The sequence below is a fragment of the Bos indicus genome, chromosome 15 (assembly GCF_029378745.1).
Source record: "Bos indicus isolate NIAB-ARS_2022 breed Sahiwal x Tharparkar chromosome 15, NIAB-ARS_B.indTharparkar_mat_pri_1.0, whole genome shotgun sequence".
NCBI classification, from domain to species: Eukaryota; Metazoa; Chordata; class Mammalia; order Artiodactyla; family Bovidae; genus Bos; species Bos indicus.
In genome coordinates this window covers 78198407-78226017 of record NC_091774.1, presented here as the reverse complement: position 1 = coordinate 78226017, position 27611 = coordinate 78198407, and the positions used below count along the sequence as shown (strand labels likewise).

General features: G+C 48.5%; 1 protein-coding gene across 1 annotated transcript in view; it reads right to left on the bottom strand.

Moving 5' to 3' along the window:
- PTPRJ (protein tyrosine phosphatase receptor type J) overlaps positions 1 to 27151 on the bottom strand; it is a 178964-nt gene extending 151813 nt beyond the window's left edge. Inside the window, exon 1 of the mRNA XM_070804250.1 lies at positions 26687 to 27151. Coding sequence (XP_070660351.1) covers positions 26687 to 27127 — 441 coding nt within the window. The 5' untranslated portion in view covers positions 27128 to 27151. The remainder of the gene's footprint in view (positions 1 to 26686) is intronic.
- Between the last annotated feature and the right edge of the window lie 460 nt (positions 27152 to 27611).

The window sequence follows — 27611 nt, the reverse complement described above, 5'->3', positions numbered from 1 at the left end:
GTGACACTTTCACTGGCCACTGGCAGAACTTGGGTTTGATCCCTGGTCAGGGAACTAGCAACCCATAAGCTGTCTGGCCAAAAGAAACCAAAAAACTGCCTGACGCATTTTAATGTGTCCTCTTAAAAAGGGGAGGGCTCCCCTTCAAACAGGGCAGATTCTCTGAGTCCCCACTTCTCCCTGCTGCCTCACGGACAGCAACCACACACGTGCGACTGGACACGTTCGGAATTACACCACTGCCGTAAGAACTAGATGAGATAACTGTGCGTAGATGGCACTCGGGACATGCTGGCAAGCATTGCTTTCATTCCTGAAGTCACTCCACTCAAGACATGATCTAGTAACTAGGGGGTGTGGGGGTGTTAAGTCATTTCAGTTGTGTGAAATGTGTGACTTTGTGACCCTATGGACCGTAGCCTGCCCGCAGGGCTCCTCTGTCCATGGGATTCTCCAGGCAAGAATACTGGAGTAGGTTGCCTTGCCCTTCTCCAGGGGATCTTCACGACCCAGATATCAAACCCGCGTCTCTAGTATCTCCTGCATCCGCAGGAGGGTTCTTTACCACTAAGAAGCCCAGGGAAGTGGTAAAGTGAGACAGAGAACCCAGGCTGCCTCCTGCCTCCAGGTCCAGCTGGGTCTCACCTTCTGCAGGATGTCAGCAGCCTCCATACATATGTGACCACCCCACAGGCTTGGTCTTGATGGGTCTCTCTTATAAGCAAGCACACACAGCCCCAAGGTACAAAAGCCAGCAAGACTGATCGAGCCTGACCCATTGAATGTCTTACAAAGGGCAGTGATGCCCAGTGACAATGAACAGTAAAGGCAGGCTGTGCCTCGGGGCTTTCCTGCTGGCTCCATGGTAAACAGCCCATCTACCAATGCAGGATCCATGGGTTCCATCCCTGATCTGGGAAGATCCCACATGCCACGGGGCAACTAAGCTCAGGCACCACAACTATTGAGCCAGTGCTCTAGAGCCCGGGAGCCACAACAACCGAAGCCCGCACTCCTCAGAGCTCTGCTCCACGACAAAGTGGAGCCACCCCAGTGAGAAGCTGGCAGCCCGCAACTAGAGAGAAGCCCCTGCTGGCCCCAACTAGAGAAAAGTCCATGCAACAGTGAAAACCCAGTACAGCCAAAAATAAATAAATAAATAAAATTTAAAAAAAAAAAAAAAAAAAGGCAGGCTGTGCCTATGTCAATCCCTTGCTGTGCCCAGCTGGTCTGGTCCCTGAACAGGCAGGAGTGATGACCACCACTGCCCTCTGCCCTGCCTGGCTCCTAGGATGACGCTCCAACCTCGATCACCAAGCCCCACTTTGCACTTAGAGGCCTAATTCAAGTCCCATCTCTTCAAGTCAGTTGACAAACATTGGACTAAGCACCTCCTGGGCCCCAGGCCCTGTGCACACGGTGCCCCAGGTGGAAGCCAGTCTACTCAGGAAGACAGAAACACAAGAGTTACTTCAGCACGTGTACGGCCCTGGTGGCCAGAAAGGGCACAGCGCGTGGAGGAAACAACAAGCAAAGTGACGGTGTGAGCCCCCAGCGTGCAGGTCCAGGATCCAGAAGGCCCTGGGAGCTCTGATGGGCCTGAAGCAGCAGATAATTGGGTCTGGTCCAATCACTCGACAACAGCATGAAGACTTAAGGTCCAAGACCAGAGGCGGAGGCAAGCCCTATCTCTGAAGGCCCGAATAGCTCACTGAATTCCTCCCACAACCCAGAGGCAAGGAACATCTCCCAAATTACAGATGAGAAGCCTGAGTTTGGAAGGTCTGATGACTTGCCCAAGGGGCCTAGGCCTGCCTAACTTGCTTTTTTGGTTGTTGTATTTTTCTTTAAAAAAAAAAAAAAAAAAAACACACTATGGTGTACTGCTGTATCCTTGCAAAACACGTTTTTGAGTTTGAAGTCGGGTTGAATGTTTCTGCTTTACCTTATTTTGTAGCTCATACCTTCAAGTATCTTACGTGATGAACATCTTCCCAGCTCGCAGAGCATTCTTTCAAAACATCTGTGATGACCTCAGGGCAGCGCACAGTTTCAGCAGCTCCCCCAATGCTTCACATTTCGGTTGTTTCCAACCCATGGCTTCTGGGTTTTTAACCAACCAGCCCACACAAGGTTCACTTCACTGTGCTCTCACGGGGGAAACAGCACCCCAGATACCACCCATTATGTGACTTATCTCCAGCAAGGATGAGTAAGACAATGACTTTCAAAACGACATCAGCAAGTTTTATTCTAAAAGAAACACCACTCTTTTTCTTTCCCAACTCAGCGCCCCCAGTTTTGGTTGCTGGGCTGGGTTCTCTATTACAGTGGTCCCCAACCTTTTTGGTTTCGTGGAAGACATATTTTCCATGCACTGGGAGGGGTGATAGTTTTGGAATGATTCAAGCACATGACACATATTGGGCACTTCACTGCTGTTACTATGACATCAGCTCCGCCTCAGACCATCAGGTCTTTGACTCTGGAGGTTGGGGAACCCCTGCTCTCTTAGATATAAATGCAATAGCTGGGGGTACGGGTGAGGACCATCTGGCAGCCAACACCTTTACGATCTAAGCACGCTCAATCTCTCCCCAGATGGCAAAAAGTGCAGAGACGCCAGACTCCAGTGGACACCTCCAACTCTTCCGCAGAAAACATGGACTTCTCCCCAGCAGATCGCCAAGCATGTGACAGAATTCACCTCCAGAAAACCAGTTCTGCATCTGCTAGAGAAACGGGTCAAAGATAGGTATGCTCCCTGAAGGCCCCACGGCGTGCTCACTGTCGGGAGCTTTACTGTTTAGAAGAAAGACAGTGTCTTGAGGGAGCCAGGAAGCCAGGCTTACATTGTGAACAGCTGTGTGACCGAGGGCACATGGCTTCCCTTCTTGGGGCCTCACTTTCAGTATCTGCAAAGGGCAAGGTTTGGATGAGGTGATCCTTAAGGTCCCTTCCTGCTCGGAAGGAGACCCTTGGGCCTGACCAATTATATAAATGAACAGTGACTGGACTCCATGATCTGAGCTCATAAGTGCAGCCCCAAGCCAACAGCTGCTGCCTGGAGGCAAAGGGGCAGAAACTACGCAGAGGAAGGACAGTACACCGAAGTCCCCTGTGTCCTCATGCGTCACTTTAGTCGTGTCCAACTCATTGTAACTCTATGGACCGCAGGCTGCCAGGCTCCTCTGTCCATGGGATTCTCGAGGCAAGGATACTGCCATGGGTTTCCATGCCCTCCTCCAGGGGATCTTCCCAACCCAGGGACTGAACCCACATCTCTTATGTCCTCAAAGGTCAGGACAAAACAGAACACATCAGATCATTCTCTGATAGAGGTTAAGGGCAGGATTCTTAGTCTAAGGAAAAATCATCTGACTTGCATCACATAAAAGCCTAGCTTCTCATTTTAAGACCAATGTGCTTGTCACACTTGGGGGGAAAGAAGTGACTGATTGATAACAATCCAGCAAAATACTGGAGTCAGAACAAGAGCAAGTCAGTGCAATGCCAACTCCAAAGGGGAGGTTTCTATCTTTATTTTCTAACTGGCAATGACAAGCTTTACACAAAACACCGGTAAGCTGCAAGTCACTGATAAAGGGGACAGCCGGCTCTGCCACTGGAACAGAAACAGGCCCAGATAGGAGAGGCCACCCGAGTGACCTCAAGGACCCGGGCAAGCCTCAGTGGCTTGAAGGTGATGTGCAGGCAGAATGAGGAAGGGACGTGCTGGAGGCGGCCACTGATGCTGAGGGCAGGTCAGTGCCAGACTCTTCCTGGAAACGAAAGCTCCAATTCAAACACTAGGAAAAATCAACAGTTCCAGGGTGACAACCAGCTCATTAACCTCTGGGTAGGAGCTCTTCCAGGGTTCGGGACTCCCCCAGATGGTCAGGGATGTTCCTCCTCCCAGACCAGCTGGCGACCTCCTCCCGAGCCTGCCTGCACCTGCCGCATGTCCCTTCCCGCCGCCTCCCTCCCAGACATGTTCCAGCAGGTTCTGGTCCCCCGCTTCTTCCTTTCTCCTCCTCGCCTCCCTTCTGCCCTTCTCTCTCCACCCTCCACCTGCTTCTTGCTCATTTCAGCCTTCAGGGAGGCAGGAGGCTGGGAGAAGAGCCCCAGGTTCCGGACAAGGAAGTTCAAGTTCAGAGGAGACAAGATCTGCCCAAGGTCACAGAGATGGTGCCAAGAATCCAACTGGCTCTCAATGACTCCACCTCAGGGTTCTCTCCACTGTCGCAGCTGCACGGCAGGTCCTGCCCCTGATGCCTGTACAAGGCCTCCCCTCCCAACACACCTGGCTCACACCGGTGCACACACATACCCCACTCTATCCCACTCCCTGCCACTCTGCAGCGCCACTCAGCCTCCCGGGGAGGCCACCGCCACAACCTGATCTGCAGGAGCAGGTGGCCTGCCGGCCGGCTGAGCTAAACCTACCATTTTCTAGCTGGGCTACTTAACTTCACCTCATTGAACCTGAGTATCCTCATCTGTCAAAATGGAGTAAGATCGGACTCTGCTTCGGAGGGTCTTAGAAAAGAAGAACGTTAAGCTTGCCCTGGACTGGCTTAAGGGTGGAGACAACACGGGCCTCCTCACAGACCATCTTGCTCAAAGGCTCTGAATCCACTCCCCAGTTCATAATCCTCCCACAATGAAAACCTCTGTCTGCGGGAAAACCTACACCCAAATGTTCACAGAAGCATTATTCACAACAGCTGAAAAGAGGGATTAAGGCAAATGCCCATCAATTCATGAAAGCAGACATAACACCTGGGGTGGGGGGGGGGGGGGGGTCCCTATGGTGGAACATTACTTGGCCATGAAAAGGAATGAGGTGCTGCTGTTCTCCAGAATACCTTGAAGGAATTCCCTGGCAGTCCAGTGTTTGGGCCTTTGGGCTTCTAATGCAGGGGGCACAGGTTCAGGCCCTGGCTGGGGAACTAAGACCCTGCAAGCTGTGTGGTGCAGTCCAAAAAACAAAGAAGGGTGGACCTTGAAAACATCATGCTCGGTGAAATAAGCCAGAGAGACACAAGAGGACAAATACTGTACACTTCTTCTTACATGAAACACACAGAGCAGGCAAATTCTTAGAAACAGAAAGCAAATTGGTGGTTGCCAGGCGCTGGGAGGAAGAAGCATCAGGAGTGATTGCTAATGGGCATGGGGTTATTTTGTAGGGGCGGGGCAGGGTAATACAAATATTTTGGAACTAGGTAACAGAGACGATTGCCTCTGAATACACTAAAAACAACCAAGTTGGAGACTTTTAAAGGATGCTCTTGTGGTACATGAATTACATCTCAATACAGCTGTTAATTTTTAAATGACTATGAAAAAAAAACAACAAAACAACAGTTAGGACTTCCCTGTAGCTCAAAGGGTAAAGAATCTGCCTGCAATGCAAGAGACCAGGGTTCGATCCTGGACAAGGGACAAGAAGATACCCTGGACAAGGGAATGGCAACCCACTCCTGTACTCTTGCCTGGAGAATCCCATGGACAGAGGAGCCTGGTGGGCTACAGTCCGTGGGGTCACAAAGAGTCGGACACGACTGAGTGACTAACACACACACACACACAACAGTTAGTATTTAAAATCTGTAAGAAAATCCTTCTGTAAGGCCTCAGGCTGTACAAGTCTGAGTCTAAAGGACTCAGATACCAGATACCTTCCAGCCTGGGCCCAGCCCACCTTGCCACAAACACACCGAACTTGCCGACTATGACTCCCTCGCTGGACCCAGGAGGAGTCCTCCCCACTGCCGGGCTGGGTGCCCAACCTTCAACCCCGATCAGGGACCAGGGTAACTTGTTCGGCCTCCCTTCTGTCTCAGCTCCTGGCCGTTATTCTGAGGGCCGTCCCATCCGTGACCTGACGCTGACCCAGCGGCCCACCTTATCTCTCCTGCTAAACCAGAACCTCCCAAAGGAAAGCCATCTGGGGCGGCCTGCTTCCCTCTGCTCTGTTCCCACCCCTCGGGCCTCTGTTCTGTCAACACCAAAAGGAGATCCCCAAGTCTTCCTGTGGGCTGAATCCTTGATAACAGGGCTCTTCATCCTGACCTCAGCACTGCTGCTGCTGTTGCTGCTGCTAAGTCGCTTCAGTTATGTCTGACTCTGTGCGACCCCATAGATGGCAGCCCACCAGGCTCCCCCGTCCCTGGGATTCTCCAGGCAACAACACTGGAGTGGGTTGCCATTTCCTTCTCCAGTGCATGAAAGTGAAAAGTGAAAGTAAAGTTGCTCAGTCGTGTCCGACTCTTAGCGACCCCATGGACTGCAGCTTACCAGGCTCCTCTGTCCATGGGATTTGCCAGGCAAGAGTACTGGAGCGGGTTGCCATTGCCTTCTCCGGACCTCAGCACTAGCAGACTGATTTACAGGTAGGGAGGGGCAGGGCGGGGGGGAAGAGGGGAGGAGGCAGGGGGCGCATCGAGGATTTGAACGCAACTTTCTCTGCCTGCCATGCTAGCACGTGCTGCCATTTTCAAGCTGTAACCAGGAAGGCCTAGATATCTAGGAAGCACTCAATAACATTTCATTTCCCCTATGTTCCCCCCGACAATCACATAATTCAAGTTTAAGGTTGAGATATTGCAGAGCAGGCATCTCTAAGGGCAGCTCTAAAACTGAAATGAATACAGCTGATCATCTCTCCAATCAGAAAATACCCAACTAGGCCCGGCTGGCTTCTGGCTGTGCTTAGAAGTTTCTAGGTACCTAACCACTCCAAAATCACTGCAGATGGTGACTGCAGCCATGAAATTAAAAGATACTTACTCCTTGGAAGGAAAGTTATGACCAACCTAGATAGCATATTAAAAAGCAGAGATATTACTATGTCAACAAAGGTCCGTCTAGTCAAGGCTATGGTTTTTCCAGTGGTCATGTATGGATGTGAGAGTTGGACTGTGAAGAAAGCTGAGAGCTGAAGAATTGATGCTTTTCAACTGTGGTGTTGGAGAAGACTCTTGAGAGTCCCTTGGACTGCAAGGAGATCCAACCAGTCCATCCTAAAGGAGACCAGTCGTGGGTGTTCATTGGAAGGACTGATGCTGAGGCTGAAACTCCAGTACTTTGACCACCCCATGTGAAGAATTGACTCATTGGAAAAGACCCTGATTTTGGGAGGGATTGGGGGCAGGAGGAGAAGGGGATGACAGAGGATGAGATGGCTGGATGGCATCACCGACTCAAGGGACATGAGTTTGGGTGAACTCCGGCAGCTGGTGATGGACAGGGAGGCCTGGCGTGCTGCGATTCATGGGGTCGCAAAGAGTCAGACACGATTGAGCGACTGAACTGAACTGAACCAGACAAGTGTAGACTTTGGTACAAAGCACAGACAGTGACCTGACATTTTCCCTGAGCATTAGACAAAAAAAAAAATTAACAAATTTTTTTAAAAGATTACACAAAACAGCTTCTATATGAGTCACACATGGTCAAAAGTGGCATGAGGCAGCCAGCCACCACACAGCCCAGTTGGCATGTCTGCAAATGCAAATATTAAATTTAAAATCTGTCTTTAAAAAATGATAACACCCAGTGCCAGTGTGGGCGTAATGAAGCAGGCAGTCTCATGCGTTCTAATGGCAATATAAATAATACACCCCTTTTGGAAAGTCATTTGGCAGGTGGTGTCAAAGATTATAAAGATGCTTGGAAATTAATCCAGAAGAAATCATTTCTGTTTCTCAGAAAAAGCGACAGGTGTGAAGACGGTCGTCCCTACATTACTTGTAACGGGGAAATTGGCTGCTGCCTAAAACTCTAAATAGGAAAGAGCTTAAGTGAATTACAGCACATCCACTCCATGCAGTATCCGGCAGCTATTAAAAATTATGGTTATATCATCCATGTATCACCAAGGAAAAATGTTTGGCTCTTCATTTGGCCTTTTGACATTAGAGGTCTGAAACTGTTCCTGTCTGTGATCACCATTATTTTATCTATTTTCTTCGAAACTTTCAACTTTTTATCTTGTATTGGCGTGTAGCCGGTTGACAACGCTGTGATAGCTTCGGGTGAAGAGCGAAGGGATGCAGTCATACACACACATGCACCCATTCTCCCCCAAGCCCCCTCCCTTCCAGGCTGGCACATAATGTTGAGCAGAGTTCCATGTGCTATACAGTAGCTTCTTGTTGGTTATCCACTTTGAATATATTAATAGCAGTCATCACAATTATTTTAAACAAGAAGCCACATGGACTAAATCATAGCTGTAACTGCTTTAAAATATAGTAGTTCCGTGATAAGGAGAGATACATGGCTTTTTTTCCCCCTTTCTCCAGCTTCTTTTAATGTTGTTATGCCACTCTAATATAATTAGGAAAAAATAATTAAAAAAAAAAAAAAGACCAAACTCACTTGAGGCTTCTCAGTCTCACATCAACCCTGAGGCCTGCTCACCCCAAAGTGTAGCAGCCACTGGAAATGCAGGCATGGCTGTTCACACTTCCATTTATCAGAACAGGGCAAATCCTTCCAGGAAATGCCTCAGCAAGGTGATGCCAACCCAGGCCCAGCACATGTCCAGTTAAAACCATCACAACCTCAAAAAGTGCGCAAGTAATCAGGCATAAAAGGCTGATGAGTTGGAGTGAGAGGATTGAGACCTTTTCTAATTTTTTTTTTTACTGGCCCTAGTCACAATGCCAGGCACAAAGTAGGCACCTGATAAAATATTTGAGGCAAAGAGTTTTTTTGTTTTGTTTTTTTCATAGGAAATGCACTCATTCGCCCACACTCCCTGAGTGCCCGGGCTCAACATCCTGCACAAGCCTTGGGGACTCATCACCACCACCCATCTGGGCCACCCGGATATGGTTTCATAGATTCAAAACACCCTGACTCTAGAAGCAAACTGCCGAAGTTTGAACTCTCGCGTCTGGCTGGATTCACGGTGTGACCTCAGGCTGGTTGCCTAACCTCTCTGGGTCTCGGTTTTCCTTTCCTATAAAATGAAGGCAAGAAGAGAGCCTCCTCCTGAGGTGGTCATGAGGATTCGCTCAGTCCAAACACATTAAGCTCTTCGCACAGTGCCTGGCACACAGAAAGCATTCAATCAATGCCAACTAAGCATTAACACTGAGCTTCCCAGGTGGCCTTAGTGGGAAAGGACCGGCCTGCAAATGTAGGAGATGGGAGAGATGCGGGTTCGATCCCTGGGTCGGGAAGATCCCCTGGAGAAGGACATAGCAACCCACTCCAGTATTCTTGCCTGGAGAATCCCATGGACAGAGGAGCCTGGTGGGCTACAGTCCATAGGGTCGCACGGAGTCAAACACGACTGAAGCGACTTAGCACATTAATTAATCAATTAATATTGATTATTTATTAATTTAGCAATTTATTATTTATAATTTATCAATTAATTATTAATCAATTAATATTGATTGTCATTCCATTTTGCAGACAAGAAAGACTGGGTCTCAGACAGGTGCCATAATCTCCCAAGATCACACAGCTAGTAAGACGCAGTGCTGGGATTCAAACTGAAGTCCAAAGGACTTAAAAATCTGGGCTTTTTTTTTTTTTTTTTTTTAACTAGAGCATGCACTCTCACAAACACACACATTTGGGCTGTCATGGCTAAAGGTAAAAATATGAGATCACTGGAAATTACATGAGACTGAGAGGCAGTTAACTGGGATCCTAGTTGGTTGTAACTTGGGGATAATTAATACCAGGTCTATGTCAAGGTTGTTCTTTTAATTCATCCATTTGCCAAGCATCTTTTTGAGGCAGGTTCTGTCCAAGTCATGAGACATGGAGCAGAGAACCAGACAGGGTCCCTACCTCCTGAAGTTCTTATTCCAGGGAATAGGGAAACAGAAATGGCAACCCACTCCAAAGTTCTTGCCTGGGTAATTCCATGGGCAGAGGAGCCTGGTGGGCTACAGCCCGTGGGGTGGCAAAGAGTCAGACACAACTCAGCAGCTAAACCACAAGAGAGACAGAAACAGCAAACCAGTAAGATAGTTTCTGGTAAGCAGGGAGGAAATGAAGCAGGACAAAGTGCTGGAGGGGTCTGGGCAAGTCAGAGTTAAAGCCTGAGAAGGAACCAGAAGGATCTGGGGAAGAACGCTGTAGCCTGTCCTCCCAACCCACCAAGGGAGAAAGCAGGGTGGGCACCAGTGTCTGCTGTAAGAGAACCAGCATGAATGGAATCAGCAAAAAGGGGCAGGCGAACAGGGTGAGTCAGAGAGGAAGGATGGGTCTGGTCATCCAGACCCAAGGTTTCGGGTCTTGCAGACACACCATATGGGTTTATACCAAGAGCAATATGAAGCCACGTGGGTTTAAACAGTGGGGTTACGCACCTCTATGGGACAAAAAGAGCCTCTGCAGGACATTAAAAGAGCCTAGCATATGGCTGGCCCTTTGTGAAGAAAGAAACCCTAGTTTCCTTCCCCTGCCTCACTAAACCTAGACAACCATACGCTTTCCAGGCCTCTGATTCCAAAACAAAAAGGTTTGGTCTCAGTGGTTCTCATCCCTGGCCACACTTTAATACCTCGTGAGGCATCTGGAAAAATAATAACAAAACAACAAAGCTGGGGAAGGTGTGTGGCCACCCGCCCAGAAGCTCAAATCCCAGGTCGGAGCAGGGGGTCTCCAATCAGCATTTTCTGATGCAGCCACGGTGGGGAAGAGACCACCAGAAGTGGCTTCTAAGGCCTTCTCCCCCTCTGTGGTAGAAGTGCACCCAGGAAAGGTGCTTCCCACGTAGCGCTCGTGATAAAGAACCCACCCACCAATGCAGGAGACATAAGAGATGCAGGTTCGATCCCTGGGTCAGGAAGATCCCCTGGAGGAGGGCATGGCAGCCCACTCCAGTATTCTTGCTGGAGAATCCCATGGACAGAGAGCCTGGAAGGGTACAGTCCACAGGGTGGCAAAGAGTCGGACACGACTGAAGCAACTTAGCACGCACGCAGGAGAGGTGCCCAAAGACAGACCCAGCCACCTTTTGAGACAGCAAGTTCCTTCTCGCTAAAGACAGTCCAGCAAAAAATCACTTTCTCAGAGATGAAACCCAAGAATTAGGTACCCTTAAAAGATCCCTTACAAAAGAGATTTTTGTGGTTTTACAACTTGCTGGGTGACCCTCTAGTGAGTACTTAGGCCTCAGCATCTCAGCTGAAATCAACGAGAGCAAATAAATGGCCTGTGTGCTACCTCTTGCCTTGTTGTGGCCATGACAGACATCACTAGTTGATCCCAGCACTCTCTCCAGCGGAGCGAGGCCATCCCAAGTGGTCTAAGAACCCTGCCATGCAGGGCTGGCACAACCGCTATCAACCACTTGAAAATGAACTCAAACTGGAACCCATCTGTCCTAGCCTAATGTCCCTAAGGTCCTTTCTCACTCTTCGAGATGATGATCCTTTTTATCTTCTGATAAGCCATGCTCAACCACCAAATAGCATGGCAATGAGCTCAGTTGGTTTGATGGAGATCGCGTAGTCCATCCCTGAGAGCAGATTCTGCTTTCCTTTGCTCTCTTCTCTCAACCTCAGGCTCTCTGTCCTCCCTACATGACATCCCCCTGTCCCCTCCAGACAGGTGCACCCCCCAAACATTCACTGAACAGGGCCTGAGACTGACTATATGCTTAGATCAGGCAAGCCATTCCCATTCCTGGAAAAGCTCATCCAAGTTGGTGCCCTGTGTTATCACTGATAGTTGAGATGATAATAGCGACAGCAGCTGGCATTTATGGAGCACCTTCTGGAGCCAGGCACCAGGCTGGGGGCTCCCCATGCATTTTCTCATGGCATCTCAATCAGAATCCTTTGAGGTGTTTATTAGCCCCATTTGGCAATGCGGGAAAATTCAGGTTTTGAAAGCTATTTATATTGCTGTTGATCACAAAGCAACAGAAAGATTACTGAACAGCCCCATCCCTGGCTCTGGGCAAGTCCCCTCACCTCTTTGTGCCTCAGCTCTGAAATGGCCAGAATGAAAAGGATGAAGAGGGAGCCCAGCACTGCATGTGGCAATCCAGTGGCCCCTCGGGAGAACTTGCTGGAATCTGGGTACAAGACTAGAGCCACTAGAAAGAGTACATCTTGACCAGGTGTAACCGACACTGAGGGAGGAGCCTTTTGTTGGCTTCACAAAGTGACGTGTCCTCAAACAGCTACGTCAATATCAGACTTTCAGAAACCTAACCTTTCAGGTTACGTTGAATGCAGGTTCAATCCCCGGGTCAGGAAGATCCCCTGAAGAAGGGAATGGCAACCCACTCCAGTATTCATGCATGAAAAATCTCAGGGACAGGGAGCCACAGTCTGTGGGATCACAAAGAGCTGGACACCACTGAGCACCCATGCACGAACCCTTTTCCACCCTCCTTGCCCTGGGCTGGCACTGCCACCATCTCAGCGGGTTTTCCAGGGTTCTTCCTCCAGCCTTGTTCCTGCCGGTCTCCCTGTCACTGGCTCTGAAGGCATTATCTCTAGGCTTATGCCTACCTCTGGGGCTGCTAAACATTCAAAAAGCTGAAAAATCTTCTAGGGAGGTGGTGGGAGGGGGAACTTGGCAGTGCCTCTGTGTAATGTGATCTCCCTTTGACCAGGTCTATCTCTTGTGCGGAACTTGGCACATCTGGCTTCACTCCTAATAAACACTAAGCCTTTCCTTCAACTTCACATGCCCTGCAGTAAAGCTTTGAACCACACTTATCACATTAACATGGGCTTCCTGTCCCACCGGGCAGGGTGAGAAGAGTGTCAGTTATTCCCATTTTGCAGAGGAAGAAAGTGAGCCTGAGCACACAGGGAGGAGCCTGGCATAGGACTTGACTCCTGGGTGCCGAGACACCCAGGACAGCACCTGACCTGCATGGCACCCCTGAAAGGTACTCACTGCACAAGCAGAGGTTGAATGGGAGTCATCTTCTGAGACCCAGCGGTGCGGCGATTCATCACATCTGTAAATGCACTTGTTAGCTGAGATCTACTGTCTCACAAGAAGAAGTCAGTGGGGGACTTCCCTGGCAGTCCAGGGGTTAAGACTTCGCCTTCCAATGCACAGGGTGCAGTTCTATCCCTGGTCGGGGAGGGAAGATCCCACATGCCTCTTGGCCAAAACACCAAAACATAAAACAGAAGCAATATTGTAACAAATTCAATAAAGACTTTTAAAAGGGTCCAGTCAAAAAAAGAAGAGATGAAGTCAGTGACATCACCACCTGGGAATGGAAGGACAGCTGGGCCCGCCTACTAAGTCAGTGTTACCCCCCAGGGGACATTTGGCAATGGCTGGAGACTTTTTTTTAATTGTCACAAATTGCGGGAGGCAATGGGCAGAGGTCAGGGATGCATGCTGCTAAACACCCTACAGTCCATACACTAGTCCCCCAAATAAGCGATTACCTGAGGTTGAGAAGCCCTGGTCTAAAGGAATAGGAGTTGTCCCCACTCACCCCCAGTGACCCTGGGAGACAGCCTCGAAGCCTAAAGGCCAGATTCCAGGGGACAGCAAAGGCTCAATACCACATGTGCCTCTTCCAAAGGAAATCAAACGGCTGCTCACAGACTTTATGGTCAGACAGAGGCCGAGCATCTGAGTCTTACCCCCATCCAGCACATGGTCCCTTTTCTTTCTTGTAACATTTACTGATATTTGGTTGCATGTGTGTGGGTGCTCAGTCATGTCCAACTCTTTGTGACCCCATGGACTGTAGCCCTCTGTCCATGGGATTTTTCAGGCAGGAATACTGGACTGGGTTGCCATTTCCTTCTCCAGGGGATCTTCCCAACTCAGGGATCAAACATGTGTCTCCTGCATCTCCTGCATTGGCAGGCGGATTCTTTACCACTGAGCGCCCTGGGAATCTCTACTGATGTTTAACATACGGTGACTAATTCTTTGCAATACCTACCTTATCTTACCTGCTTCTTCTAACAGCCCTAGAGCTGAGTCATACAACCACCACTATTTTATAGATGAGCAAAGTGAGGCACAGGGAGGTTAAACAACATGACAAAACATGTTTTCTCATGGAATCCCCATGCAGTCTTCTTCCTCAAGAGCCTGGCTCTCAACAACTGCACACACTGTCTCTCAGTTCCAGAAACAAGCCCAGAGTTTGGTGAGACTGTCCCCAAAGTGACTTCAAGCCATCTGACATCTACTCTCACAGGGATGGACTCCCAGAAGCCAGATACAAGGAAGCTAAATTGGAGGTTATGATTGACTGGAGAGGTGCACCGGTCAGAGCTACGAAACAATTTCAGCATCAGGTCTGAACTCTAAGGAGAATGCAGAATCAGAGGTGGTATCAGGTAGAGCGGTTTGCAGGAGGAGAGGACCTTGAGGAATGGATTCGGACAGGAAGTCTGAAGACAGGTGCTGGATGATGAAGCCAAGCCATAGGTCGCCGGGATGGATACAGCAACCCTAGAGAGACAGGCTGGGCTGCAGGGTGCTAGATCTAAAAGGTGAGATTAGTGCTAGCTAAATGTTTCCTGCCTGAAGCAAGGATGTAACGGGCTGGCATGGCCTCACCAGCAGGGAGAAAAGGCACACGGGACCATTACTTTCCTCCAGGAAGGGCTGACTCTCTCTAACTGCTTGTATGTGACCTCTTTCTCTCCACCCCTCTGTCTGATGATCTCCTGCTCCAGCTTAATTAACATTATTCTCTTTTAGAGATCACTGTGATTCACAGTGAATATATGCCCACATCTTCAGACATGCCAACATGTCATCTGAAATAAGAGCTCCCATCTGTACCCCTACAATTTCTTTCCATGCAGTAGGGTCTGGTGACCACTCCTAGATAATACTACTCCCGGGCACCAAGGCAGAAACTGTCTCAACACCTACACAGCAGGTCTTCTCCTTGGATGCATGGCAACTATAGCCCAAAGTCAGGAAGCACCGTGATACTACGGGTGAGTTGGGAGCACACATTTAAGCCACAATCTGGATGGGGTTTAACCTCACATACCTTCCCTCATTTAACCCTAATAACATGTGGCCTGGTAATTATGACCCATTTTCCAGGTGCTGTAGCAAGTTTCCAAGACAAGGCTGCAGAAGACGAACATGGATTTGGATGCATGTTCTGCTAATGCCAAAGCCCATGCCCTTTGCCATGCTGCTCTTCTCCTGGGACACCCCAAAGGCATGTCATCCATGCCTAATTTCAAGCTCTATGAAATCCAAATTCGTTCACAAAAGGAAGGTCAAGGCCCCAAAGCCATGCCATTATGTCATCAATTGATCTGAGCCAAGGCCCCAAAGTTTCAGGTAGCCTTTACCACTTAGAGGGGCTTCCCTGGTGGCTCAGAGGTTAAAGTATCTACCTCCAATGCGGGAGACCCAGGTTCGATCCCTGAGTCGGGAAGATCCCCTGGAGAAGGAAATGGTAACCCACTCCAGTATTCTTGCCTGGAGAATCCCATGGACGGAGAAGCCTGGTAGGCTACATCCATGGGGTGGCAAAGAGTCGGACACGACTGAGCGACTTCACTTTCACTTTCACTTTACCACTTAGAGCTTCAGGATCTAAAATCCATGGCCAAGACACTCTTACCTTCTGCGGTTCTGGGAAGCATTTCATTCCTGCCAAGTCATGGGGCTTGAGCAGCAAATGTCAATGGGCCTTTCCCCCTACCCCAGGAAGGTGGCTCTCCCACCTGCGAAAGTGGCCCTCAAGCCCAGCTGTCCTTCCAGGAGACTCAATCGCACCCTGGCGCTTGGAGGCAATGCTCCTCAGATTTCCCTACGTCCTCAAGGAAACCCACAACTAGCTGGTTGAGGTCCTGGCACAGGCTGTGGCCATGGTCCAGAGTATAACTCCCTGGCCTCAGTTTCCTTCCCTGTACCTACATCACAGGATTGTATTAGTTAACACATACAGAGTGCTGACAAGTCATAATGGCTATTCAACCTATGGTAGCTATTATTATTATCACCACGTATCCCCAAATCAACAGATGTGTTCAGATTTAACCACAAAGTTATCCAAATAGTCTTTATCATGGCAAAACGTGTTAGAATCAAACTAGACAAATAATCAGGAGAAGGCAATGGCACCCCACTCCAATACTCTTGCCTGGAAAGTCCCACGGAGGGAGGAGCCTGGTGGGCTGCAGTCTGTGGGATCGAGAAGAGTCGGACACGACTGAGCGTCTTCAGTTTCACTTTTCACTTTCATGCATTGGGGAAGGAAATGGCAGCCCACTCCAGTGTTCTTGCCTGGAGAATCCCAGGGACCGGGGAGCCTGGTGGACTGCCGTCTATGGGGTCGCACAGAGTCGGACACAACTGAAGCGACTTAGCAGCAGCAGCAGCAGACAACTAATCACAAGATGAATGAGATAAACTAAGGTAGGGCCATACAATGCAATGAGATGCAACAGTTAAAAGTTAGAAAAAGCAAGAGTATTTACTCTCAAGGGGGAAATGTTTGCAACATACTATCAGTACTTTACAAAACGCCCCTGAGAATAGCAGAGGAAAGTAAACTCATACCCCAGAGGGACAGAGATGTTTTTTGCTGTCTTCTGTATTTGCTGAAAATTTTCTTAATGCAACCATGTTTGTTTAAAAAAAAAAAAAATTTTTTTTTTTTCAAAAGACTTTCTACTGAGTAACAGTGAGCTTCCAGGAAGAAGCCTCATGTTTATGCTGTGGGCTCCTGGGATACACCCTACAAATGCATCTACCCCAATTTTTAAAAAATTGAAAAATATAAATTATAAAGCATGTATAGCAGGTAACCCTATTTTAGTAGAAATAGATAGAACGAGCATAAAAAAAAAAAAAGACAAAGATCACTCATCAGAAAACAGTACCAGGAGTTAATTTCAAGGGAGCGGAGATTACAGATAATAATCTTGCTTTCTTTTTTTATTTATCTGTATTTTCAAATTTTTTATATTTAAAAAAAAAACCTGAACTGACTCATAGGAGAATAAAGTCAAACTCTAGGTCAGGGTCCTCCAGGCAACTGGGGACCAGCATGAGGGGATTGAGGGCAGCATGGCCTGAAGGTTAAAAAAAAAGGCCAGGCTGTGAGTCTGAGTCCCACTACTCAACAGACGAGTGACCACCCCTCAGAGTCTCAGCTCCCCGGAGAAGGTCCTAAGTTTTTATTCAAAGTACACAACACACTAGACAGAGAGTGTCAGCTCCCAACCAAACCCATTCACCAAAGAACACAGGGCATGGCCAATAACTTGTCTCACTGGGGTGGTCCCCCCGAAGTTTCCAGAAGGGCAGCTACTTAAGGTCAGGCCTCCTCAGCTGCCAGACAACCCACTCCCCTCCTAAGGGCCTTCCTGTACCAGCCACTGCACAATGGTCTTCAGTCATCTATGGGCACTGATTATGCATATCTGGGGACATTATACTAGTTCTCCACTGTCTTTAGAGACAGAAACCACCTCCACTCCCTGACCAACACCTTCCACCTCTCCTTTCCCTGTAACAGTGGCTTCCGGTGTTCTTGGCAACGACTGAAGCCGTGATGAACCAATTTATATGCAATTCAGTACAGACACAGACACACAAATATATATATATGCTTTCATAAAGCAGTTCTTGTCCATCCCACTGCAGAAGATGCCAATATTTTCTATTCTATCATTTTTTAATGCTGATCATAACTCACTAAACTGATTTTATGACCCATGGTTTCAAACATACCACTTTACAACATGCAAGTCTATGATTTGGTTTTCTAAACTTCACTATAAAAGAACATTTCCTGGAACATATTAGATGGAACCATATATAACTGCCGGGATTCAAAGGACCAAAACCAGTAATTTCATATGGTTCAACCTAATAATTATGCATGAACCAAACTAGAGGACTCAACTGGCCAATTAGCCTCTTGAAAGCTAATTCTAAATTTGACTAATGTTAAAAACTGGGCTATACAGTGAATGTACATTATTATTGCACAACAGACAGATGGCACCTGAAATGCACAGTCCAAGTCACATCTTAAATGGGAATGACAATGAGAAATCCACAGGGATGCTGTGAGAACTGAATGAATCATATATGTTGAAGGCCTTGCAAACCAAATAGGTTAAAAATAATATGTTAGTTTTCATAAATAGTAAAGTATGCCAGTGTCTCAGCAAAATAAGACCATGAGTGTGGTCCGTGCTTAGTGGGGAAGGAGTAACCCCCACGACAGATGGACATGGAAACATGGTGGCCCCTCAGCCAGCAGCAGGAACCACAGCATCACCTTGTCACCATGGAAACAAGGTGGACCAGTTGGCACAGACTCTCTCAACTTCCCATCTTCTGCAATTAGAGCCAAAAAGAATGCCTTCAAACTTTCAGTTGGCAGCATAAAATAACTCCTCATGGTCCTAGAGAAAATGTCCCCAGAGATAGGAGGTGGCCACAGTCAGAGCTGGCCAGGTCACAGAGATAAGGATGCTCAACGAAGACCCTGTTTCTTTAAGGGACACAGTCAATAGTCCTACGCTCTTTGGGGACAAAGATCACACTGGCCACTCTTCAGTCACATCTTGGCTCATTTAACCTATATTAATTCAAGTATATCAACTTGTCAAAAGAGAAATATAATTTAAATTATCCTAGCAGAGAAGCCTACACCACTTCACATTATACATTTTTTTCACATTATACATTTATATACACACACACACACACACACACACACATAAATATATAGGTATATAGATACATACATATATATATATGTATGTGTGTATGTATACTATCCATTGTGGATTTAATCTCAAATTCAATTTTAAAATTTTGTGACACAATTTTTACAATTCAGAATTATGTCCTTTTGCTCTAACTTTAAAAATCTAATCCTTGAATAAATGAAACAGTGTTCTTATATTTCGAGATCAGTTTACAAGGAACTTTAACATAATGTGATCTCATTTAACTTATCCAACTACCCTTTGTGAGATGTTCTACTGTTATACGCAATTTAGAAATGTGAACACCAAGGGTCAGAAAGGTTAAGGCACCTGCCCAAAATACACAGCTATTTAGATGGTGGAGCTAGGATTCCAACCTGGCAGTCTTGCTACAAAGAGTCTATCCTCTCTTTATCACCCAGAGGTCTTATTTAAATTTCAGTTCCTAAGGACAAGGGTTGCAGCAAAAATAGTCATATTTTAGATATACTTATATTTGAATCATATTGTTGCATTTGAAACACAAATGAGAGAAAAGGACTAACTTCCTTCATTTCCAAAGAGCTTGCACACAAATAACAAAAAGACAATCTTTTTTTAATGAACAGGGAGTTAACTCCCCCCGACCCCAAAAAAAGGAAGGAAGAAATGCAAATAGCCCGAAAAAATGCTCAACTAACTCAAAATTGAAGATATAACTAAAAGTAACAGGATATAATTTTTTACCTCTCAGGCACACATTTAAAAACTTAACAATCCTCAGTTCAGCTTATAGTATGGCGATAACAGACACTCTCCAAGCCTATTGGTGCAGGTACAAATGGGAAAATTTAACAGCTATCAAATTTTTAAATGCAGGTTCCAAGCCAGCCATCCTAAAATCAGAAATTTACCCTATGGCTCCTGAAAGTTACAAGAAATATGTATCAAACACACTCTCTGAAGCATGATTTGTAAAAAAAAAAAAAAAAAAAAAAAAGGGAGGAGGGGATTGTCAGAAAATAACTAAAGTGTCCATTGACCGGAATGGCCAAATAAACCGTGGTAAAGTCACACATCAGAATATTAGGCGTTTAAAAGAATCAATTAAAACTATGGGTCCAGATATGAAATAATCTTCAAGATAACTAAGTAAAGTAAAAGGCTAAAAGTAGAGAACAATGTATATATAAGGTTTCCTTTAATGTAACTTTTTTAAAAGATGAACAAAGATACTTAAATATATTACATAGAAACATTTTTTTCCCTAGGAGGAAAACAAGGATACACACCATGGTTATTAGCTCTTTGAAGAGAACTGATACTTTTGTAACTGTTACAATTTTAGATTGGAGGGTTTTTAACCTAGGCTTCATGGGCTATTTTAAAGGGGCTGTAAAACTCCTGAAATTGGATACAAAATTGTAAATATGTGCATTTCTTTTAGGGAGAGGAGTCCGCTTTTACATATAAATACTCTGTTAGGGTTGTAAACCTCGCCCTCCCCAGAAAGATTAAGAACCACTGTGTTAGACCCGGTATTGGTGCTAAGTTTTAATATTCACTCACATCTCTTCTCAGAAGCCATGAAATAACCCTGGGCTGGGGCCAGCACAGGCACTCAGAAAAACACCACCCCATCCCTGCTGTGGAGAAGGGGATAGTTTGTGGCATAATAACAACATTGTCTGCTCAAGCCTCAGAGAAGGCAACAGGGGACAGCTTCCCTCTAACAGGAAGAAGGAAAAGTGGAACTGAAAATTATTTGCATGTTTAAAATTAGACCTTCTGTGGGAGCTGACACTACTTGGCTTTCAAAGTGGCCCCCATCTGCTGTCTCATTACCACCACCCCTCACCCAGGCATTTACATGCCATGGAAAGGCTGAAACAATAGGGTGACTATCAAGGAATCCTACGGCTGATAAGGAAGCGATAGCAAATTTCCTGCAGCTCCTGTCTTCCCAGCGGGCACCAGAAAACCCACTGGAAAGCCATAGGAGGAGGTGAAAAACTGCTGCAGACTTCTCTGGTCTGACACAGCTGCAGCTTCCAGGGGTCTCCACTTTGTCCCTCTCAACACCACTTCTTCCCTGGCAAACCCAGGGCCAGCCGTTTCTCTGGCGGGGGACAGGGGGCAGCAAGGACACCACCAGCACAGCCTGTGTGACAACTGTGACTGGTGAGCTGCGGGTGATCCGAGTCGTGCCAGCCCCACAGCCTGTAAGAGACACAAAGCCAGGCTGCCTCTCTCGCTCGCCACGACTGCCTGTGCCCCATGCAGTGTGTCCCCCGTTTAAGAAATGTATCACATTTACAAGGGCGCCATAACCACACCATTATTTACATCGTTATTTTTACTCAATATTTTTTTCTTGAAAATATATTATTTAAGTATTTGTTTATTTGGCTGCTCCAGGTTTTAGCTGGGGCACACGGGATCTTCGATCTTTGTTTGGGCATGTGGGATCTCTAGTTGCAGCAGGTAGGATCTAGTTCCCCGACCGGGGATCAATCCTGCTCCCTCAGCCCCAGCACTGGAAGTGAGGAGTCCCAGCCACTAGGCGACCACCAGGAAAGTCCCCTCAATATTTTCCTTCAGCTCAACTTTCTATTAAGTTTTACACAAATTTATTTACCATGACACACATGGATTTGACATCTCACTTACATTTTTACTAAAAGCTCCCTAAAATGAATAATTACTATTTTTAATGTTATGTGAGCCGAGTTCATCACCATGGGAGACAATAAATACCTGTTCAATGAATAAATGACTTGAAGCCTCACATCCTCTCCCCCAGATAATAGCAGAGGCCCCCACTGAACTTGAGCCTTAGATTTCACGGAGCAGTTCCCCTTCTATCTTACTTGATCCTCTCAACCACCGGGTAAAGCAGGAAGTATTAGTCCCATTTTCCAGATAAGGAAATGAGAAGTCACAGAGGTTAAGTGGCTTGCCCGAGTTTATGCAGCTACTAAGTGACTGAGGGGGGACCTAAACCCAGGCCTTTCCATCCCAAATCCCATTCTGTCTCCACTAAGGCAGGCCCACCTTGCAGATTCAGGCTCCCAAAGAAACATAAGCAGGGGAAGGGGAAGGCCCTACAAGCCTGTCCTTCACAAGTCAGTCACCTCCTCTCCCTCCTCCCCCGTTTGCTTTTTTTTAAGTATAGTTGATTTACAGTGTTGTATTAATTTCTGCTGTATTGCCAAATGATTCAGTTATACCTATATAAACATTTTTAAAATTCTTTTCCATGATGGTTTATCCCAAGATATTGAATATAGCTCGCTCTGCTCTACAATAGGCCTTTGCTGTTTATCCATTCTGTATATAATCGCTTGTGTCTGCTAACCCCAAACCCCCACTCCATCTCTCTGCCCCGGCCCCTGCCCAGCAATGGTCAGTCTGGTCTCTCCGAGTCTGCTTCCCTCTTGCAGGTAGGTTCAATTGTGTCGCCTCCTCTCCCAGTTGAACACCGAAGACTCTGTAAAATACGCATTCTCACAGCACGGGACAGTAAACTGGGGTGCCAGAGACGGCAAACACGGCTCTGCCACACACTATTATGATGAATCTTCGGTAAGTTCAGAACTTCAGTTTTCTCCCAGATAAAATGGGACCAGGAAATCCCCAGAAGTCCAGTCCAGTGGACACAATGCTTTCAGTGCCAGGGCCCAGGTTCAATCCCTGGTTGGGGAACTAAGATCCTACAAGTCACAGAGTACAGCCAAAAATTTTTTTAAATAAGTAAAATTTTAAAAAATAAGATGGGACCATGAACAGCACCTCCTGCTCAGTTATTTCTGATACGGTCAAACGGGATAGTGCATTAAAACCCTTAGCACAACACCTGCCACATATAAAGCTACCTATTAATTACAGTATTAGCAGCAGCATTCTATTAGAAGGGAAGTGCACAGAAAATTGCCTCTTACCCTGCACTCAAAATAATTCCCCTAGCCAAGCAGTAAATAAACTAAGTAAGTAATTGCTGATGATGTGCTGCTTAATCCCAGCAACTTTGCCTGGGTCTCAATCCCAAGCAAAATTACTTTTAGGAGCTAAATAACCTCTCTGCTGACCAAAACTGCTCACTCGGGAGCCAGGATTCTCTTTGCTTAGGAAACCTTGGGTATTCCAGGGTTATCTTTATCCTAGGGCTAAGGTTGAAGTCAGCTCAAAGCCACAGTCTAACCATAAACCAATTTGCTCTGTTTTCTTAAATTGCCTGCAAACAAAACATAATCATTCGGTTTTTTCCATTGTTGTCCTGAAGCAAAACAAAAATGTTTAAAGTTGCCTCTATGAGAATTTAATAAGCAATTTTGAAGGAGTCAAAATATTTTTTGTACCCTGGATGAAACAGGTAGGCAAGCAGACTTAAGGATTAGCTACAGTAGATAATAAACACAAACAGTTATTATTCACCAGGAAACAAGAAAATAAAAGAAAAGCAAACCCAAAACACCATAAGACCAACAAAACAGCTATCAATCACCAGTTCGGGTTTTGTTTTCTTTTTCATTTTAAAGCAGTCCACGATCAAACTGATTTCAAAAAGAATCTGTAGAACTACTTTTCTCAAGAGAAGGAGACCAAGGGAGGAGGGGTGGATAGCTTTGTCACATTGCCTAAAACATATATACAAACCAAAATTAGGGTGCAAAAATGCTAGGAGAACGGGTGAAGTCATTGCAACCAGTCAAGTCCGCATGTTGGAATCAACCCCAGCCATCCTTCCTGCCTCGGAGAAAGGGGATGAGAAAACAGGTTCAAAACTCGCTTCTCCAGCCCTACTAAACACCGAGTGTTCTAGCATCTCAGCTTCCCTGCTTCTGTATCTGTCCTCATGAATGCCCAGAGTGCATTGTTTCCACAACTTGCCCATTTTTTCAACCTGCTACCGTTGATTTCATTTTAAAACATACACACACACAATCCAAGCCTTACTAAACCAACCAAGTGTTAGGGAGACAGTCAGACCCTTTACCCACATTTCCTAAATGTAAAAGCTTTGAAAACCTCAAATATGACTTTCCATCTCAAATACGATTTGACTTTAACTTTTTATTTTATATTTGAGTAAATAGCTGATAACAATGTTGTGATAGTTTCAGGTGGACAGTAAAGGCGATCAGCCAAACATATACATGGAAAATATGATTTGACTTGGAAAACTCGAGGGCTTCCCTGGCGGCTCGGTGGTAGAGAATCCACCTGTCAAGGCAGAAGACATGGATTTGATTCCTGACCCGGGAAGATCCCACAAAAAGATGGAAAAATGAAAAACTCTATTCATACCCACAGTTTCAGGAGTACACAGTGAGGCAGCGCTGTGCCTATAGTAAAATTAAGAGCAAAGTGGAAAATGGCAAAAACACAATAACAAAATCATGAAAATCAGAGACACAGGCAAGGGACACAGGTTTCAATCTCATCCCAACTCCTCTACTGTCTTGCCAGGTGGCCTCAGTCCAATCACTGTCTTCCCTGGGCCTCAAAAACCTTATCTTTAAAAGAAAAAAAAAGGAATTTGAGCTAACTTGAAGTCTGGTCCAGCTAAAAAATGCACTGACTCCCTGAAATATCCAACATCAAAATGAACTGTCCAATGTGGGTTTTGAAGATGCTTTTTCAGAAAGCCTTTTACATTTCCCATTTTATAATGCGTCCAAAAACGAGAAATAGACTCCTCAAGTTTCTACAGAACAAACTAGAGAGGAAGGAAATATATGAATAGGGGACAAGTGTCGCATGGCAAAATGCTATTGAAACACAAGGAAGGATTGGGCAAGAAATAAATTTACCCAAGAAACTTTTCGCTGATTCCAAACAGAGCTAGCAACCACTATGGCCCATGCAAAATGAGAAACACTGTAAGATACATTTGCACCAAAGTAAACTAAAAATAAATGAAGTAGCTGGTACAAGAGATCTTCAATATAAGGTGATTTTTTTTTTAATCTCATATACTGTTCTCCATGAATTTCTTTATAGGGACAAGGAGCAAGTCCATACAAACCGTACCTTAATGATAAGCCCACCTGGACGCCCTTTCATGTTCATAAGGCTAATTCAGACACTGGCCACTGAAAGCCCCTCAGACAAGCCCATGGGGCAGGTGGTGTGTGTGTGTGTGTGTTCAGTCTCATTGGACTCTTTGCGACCTCCTGGACTATAGGCCACTCTGTCCATGGAATTTCCGAAGCAAGAATACTGGAGTGGGTTGCTACTTCCTCCTCCAGAGGATCTTCCCAACCCAAGGATCAAACCCACTTCTCTTGCGTCTCCTGCATTGTAGGCAGGTTCCTTACCACTGAGCTACTGGGGAAACCCATGGGGCAGGTGGTCCCATCCTACAAAAGCAATTAACTGAGAATGGAGGAGACTGAACTTGGCCCTGGAGATGGTCTTCCGAAACACCTCATCACACATTCTCTGCAGGAGGTCACTGCGCCTTCTAGGCCCTCCGGAGAGACTGGCCAAAGCCTGCCCAGGAAAACTGAAGGGACATTGACAACCAGAGAGCCCTCTGGGTGCGGAGAGCTACTGGAGCCCCCAGGCCCTAGCTACCTTCCTGTCCTGCCTGCTGGGCTGCATTGCTGCCCCAAGGCTGATGTTTCTGTTCTCAGGCAATCGTTTTATTTGTGCTTGAAAAGTTTTCCCTTGTAGTAAACCATAACGGCAAAGAATCAAAAATATACAGAAAGATACATACGTGGATATGTATAACAGAATTACTTTCCTGTACACCTGAAATTAACACAATATTCAAAATCAACTAGACTTCAATTTCAAGAAAGAAAGAAAAAGGAAGGGACCCGGGATGGGGCGGGGGGGTAGCTTTCCCTGAAGCCAGGTTCCCTCCCCAGTCAATAACTCGCTTCCCAGGTTTCAAACATCCTGTTCTTAGAGCTGCTGTCTGTATAAAACAAGAGACATTTTTTCCCCATATTTTAGTATATACTGGTTGAAATCAGTTTACTAGCGGGAATTTTTTCCTTCACAAAAACGCCAAGGCCCTTTCCATCGCTGGTTCAAGACCGTAGCAGGCTCCTAGAAGGGGACGAACGCACTGGTTCAGCTGCCGCGGCAGGGCTGGGCGATTCTGCTTTTTCGCTTCTCTCCTTCCAGTTCCCTATCTGTGAAATGGGGACATCGCTCAGCTGCCCTGCCTCACCCCCTGGGAACACCATGAAGGGGAAACGGCGCTTTTCAGGGGGATGGATCGCCAAAACGCCAGGCACAGCATTATCTGAAAGGCGAAGCTCGAGAACAGGGCGCACGGGCGGGTAGGGAAAGCCGGCGCCCACAATGCACGAATTAAGCACCCAGGGAAAGCAGGCAGCTTCTCTGGGAGAAGGACCGTCGCTCGGAGGCACGCCTGCGAGGGGCCACCTTCTCCCGGGGCTGCAACTTTCCCCAGAAGCAGCGCCGCGGCCCGGAGGCCCCGCGCCTCGCCCACCACCCGCAGCGGCCCCGGCCCCGGCCCCGGCCCCGGCCCGGGCTCCCCCCGGCCGCGGCCCTTCGGCCCCGCCCCTCGGCCCCCGCAGGCCGGGTCGGAGGTCGGCCGCCGCTCCGCCAGGCCGGCCCGGCTCCGCGGTCGGAGCTCTCCGCAAACACGCCCCCTCCGGCCGCCTCGGCCAGGCGAGCCGGGCCCGCGCCAGCCAGATGTGACCAGCTTGGGGCCGGGCCGGGCCAAAGACTGCCTGCAGCCCGCGCGGGGGGCGGCCACGGCGAGGCTCCGGACCCCTCCCTCCGGGATCCCCGAGCCCGCCGCCCTCCTTCGGGGACGCGGGAGCCGCGGATAGGGCTGGGTCGCCGGCGCGCAGCCCGGCCTTCAGGAGGGGAGGGCCCCGGGGACGCGGAGCCCCCCCACCCCACCCCGGCCATCTGCCCGGATCCCCGCAATCAGGACACACCCGGGCAGGTGCAAGGGCTTCCAGTCCCGCCCCCCCCCCTCCTCGCGCCCCCCCCGCCACCACCACCCCCGCCCCAGCGCCCACCACCCGGCAGCTCACCTGGCCCAAGCGCAACAGCAGCAGCAGCGGCGGCAGCGCCCAGCGCAGCCCGGGCGAGCGCGGAGGCGGCCGCGCCTCCCGAGCCGCCGGCTTCATGCCCCGCGCGCCCTGGAACGTGCCCGGGACGCGCGAGCCGGGCCCCGCCGTGCGCCCGAGCCCCGGCGCCTGAGTCACCGCCTCCAGCCGCCGCCTCCGCCTCCGCCTCCTCCCGCCGGTCCGCCTCGTCCCCGCTCCGCCCGCCCCGGGCTTCCCCGGGGACATGGCAGCGGCGGCGGCGGCGGCCACACGGCGGAGCCCGGCGCGGCTGCGGCGGGGGGGACGCGTCCCCGGACGCCTAGGGGCTTCGCAGGGCGGAGCAAGCGGCGCCCACCCCTGGCGCGCGGCGCCCGGATCCCGGCTCCCGCGGCCCCGGCGGCTCCCGCTGCCTCCTCCGCGCGTCATGCGGCTCCGGCTGCAGGGAGCCGCGGCGAGCGCTCAGCCCCCTCCCTTCCCCCTCCCCCTCTGAATATTCATCGCTTCCTCCCGCCCGGGCCGGCCGGGCGGCTGCCGAGCTCCGCGGCCCCTCGCCGCCCTCCCGCTGCAGCCCCCGCCCCCGCCGGGCCGGCCGGGCCGCTGGGAGGGGGCGGCGGCGCGACCCGCGCGCGCCCGGGCGGCTCCCCTCCTGGCGGGCAGAGGAAGCGCCCCCGCCTCGCCCGCCCTCTCCGCTCAGCCCTCCCACATTCCTGGGACTCGGCACCCGGGATGCGGCTCCCGAACCACGAGCCTGTACCCTCGGCCCCGGCTCCGGGGCCCCCACGTTTGGGTCGCCAGATGTGGACCGAGATCCCTCCCTAGGGAGCAGCCAGGCCTGCGTTAGGATGGCACCCCAGCGATGGCCTGCTTGACCTGACGAGTGGGTGGCTTAGAGGTGCATGAACCCGTAAAC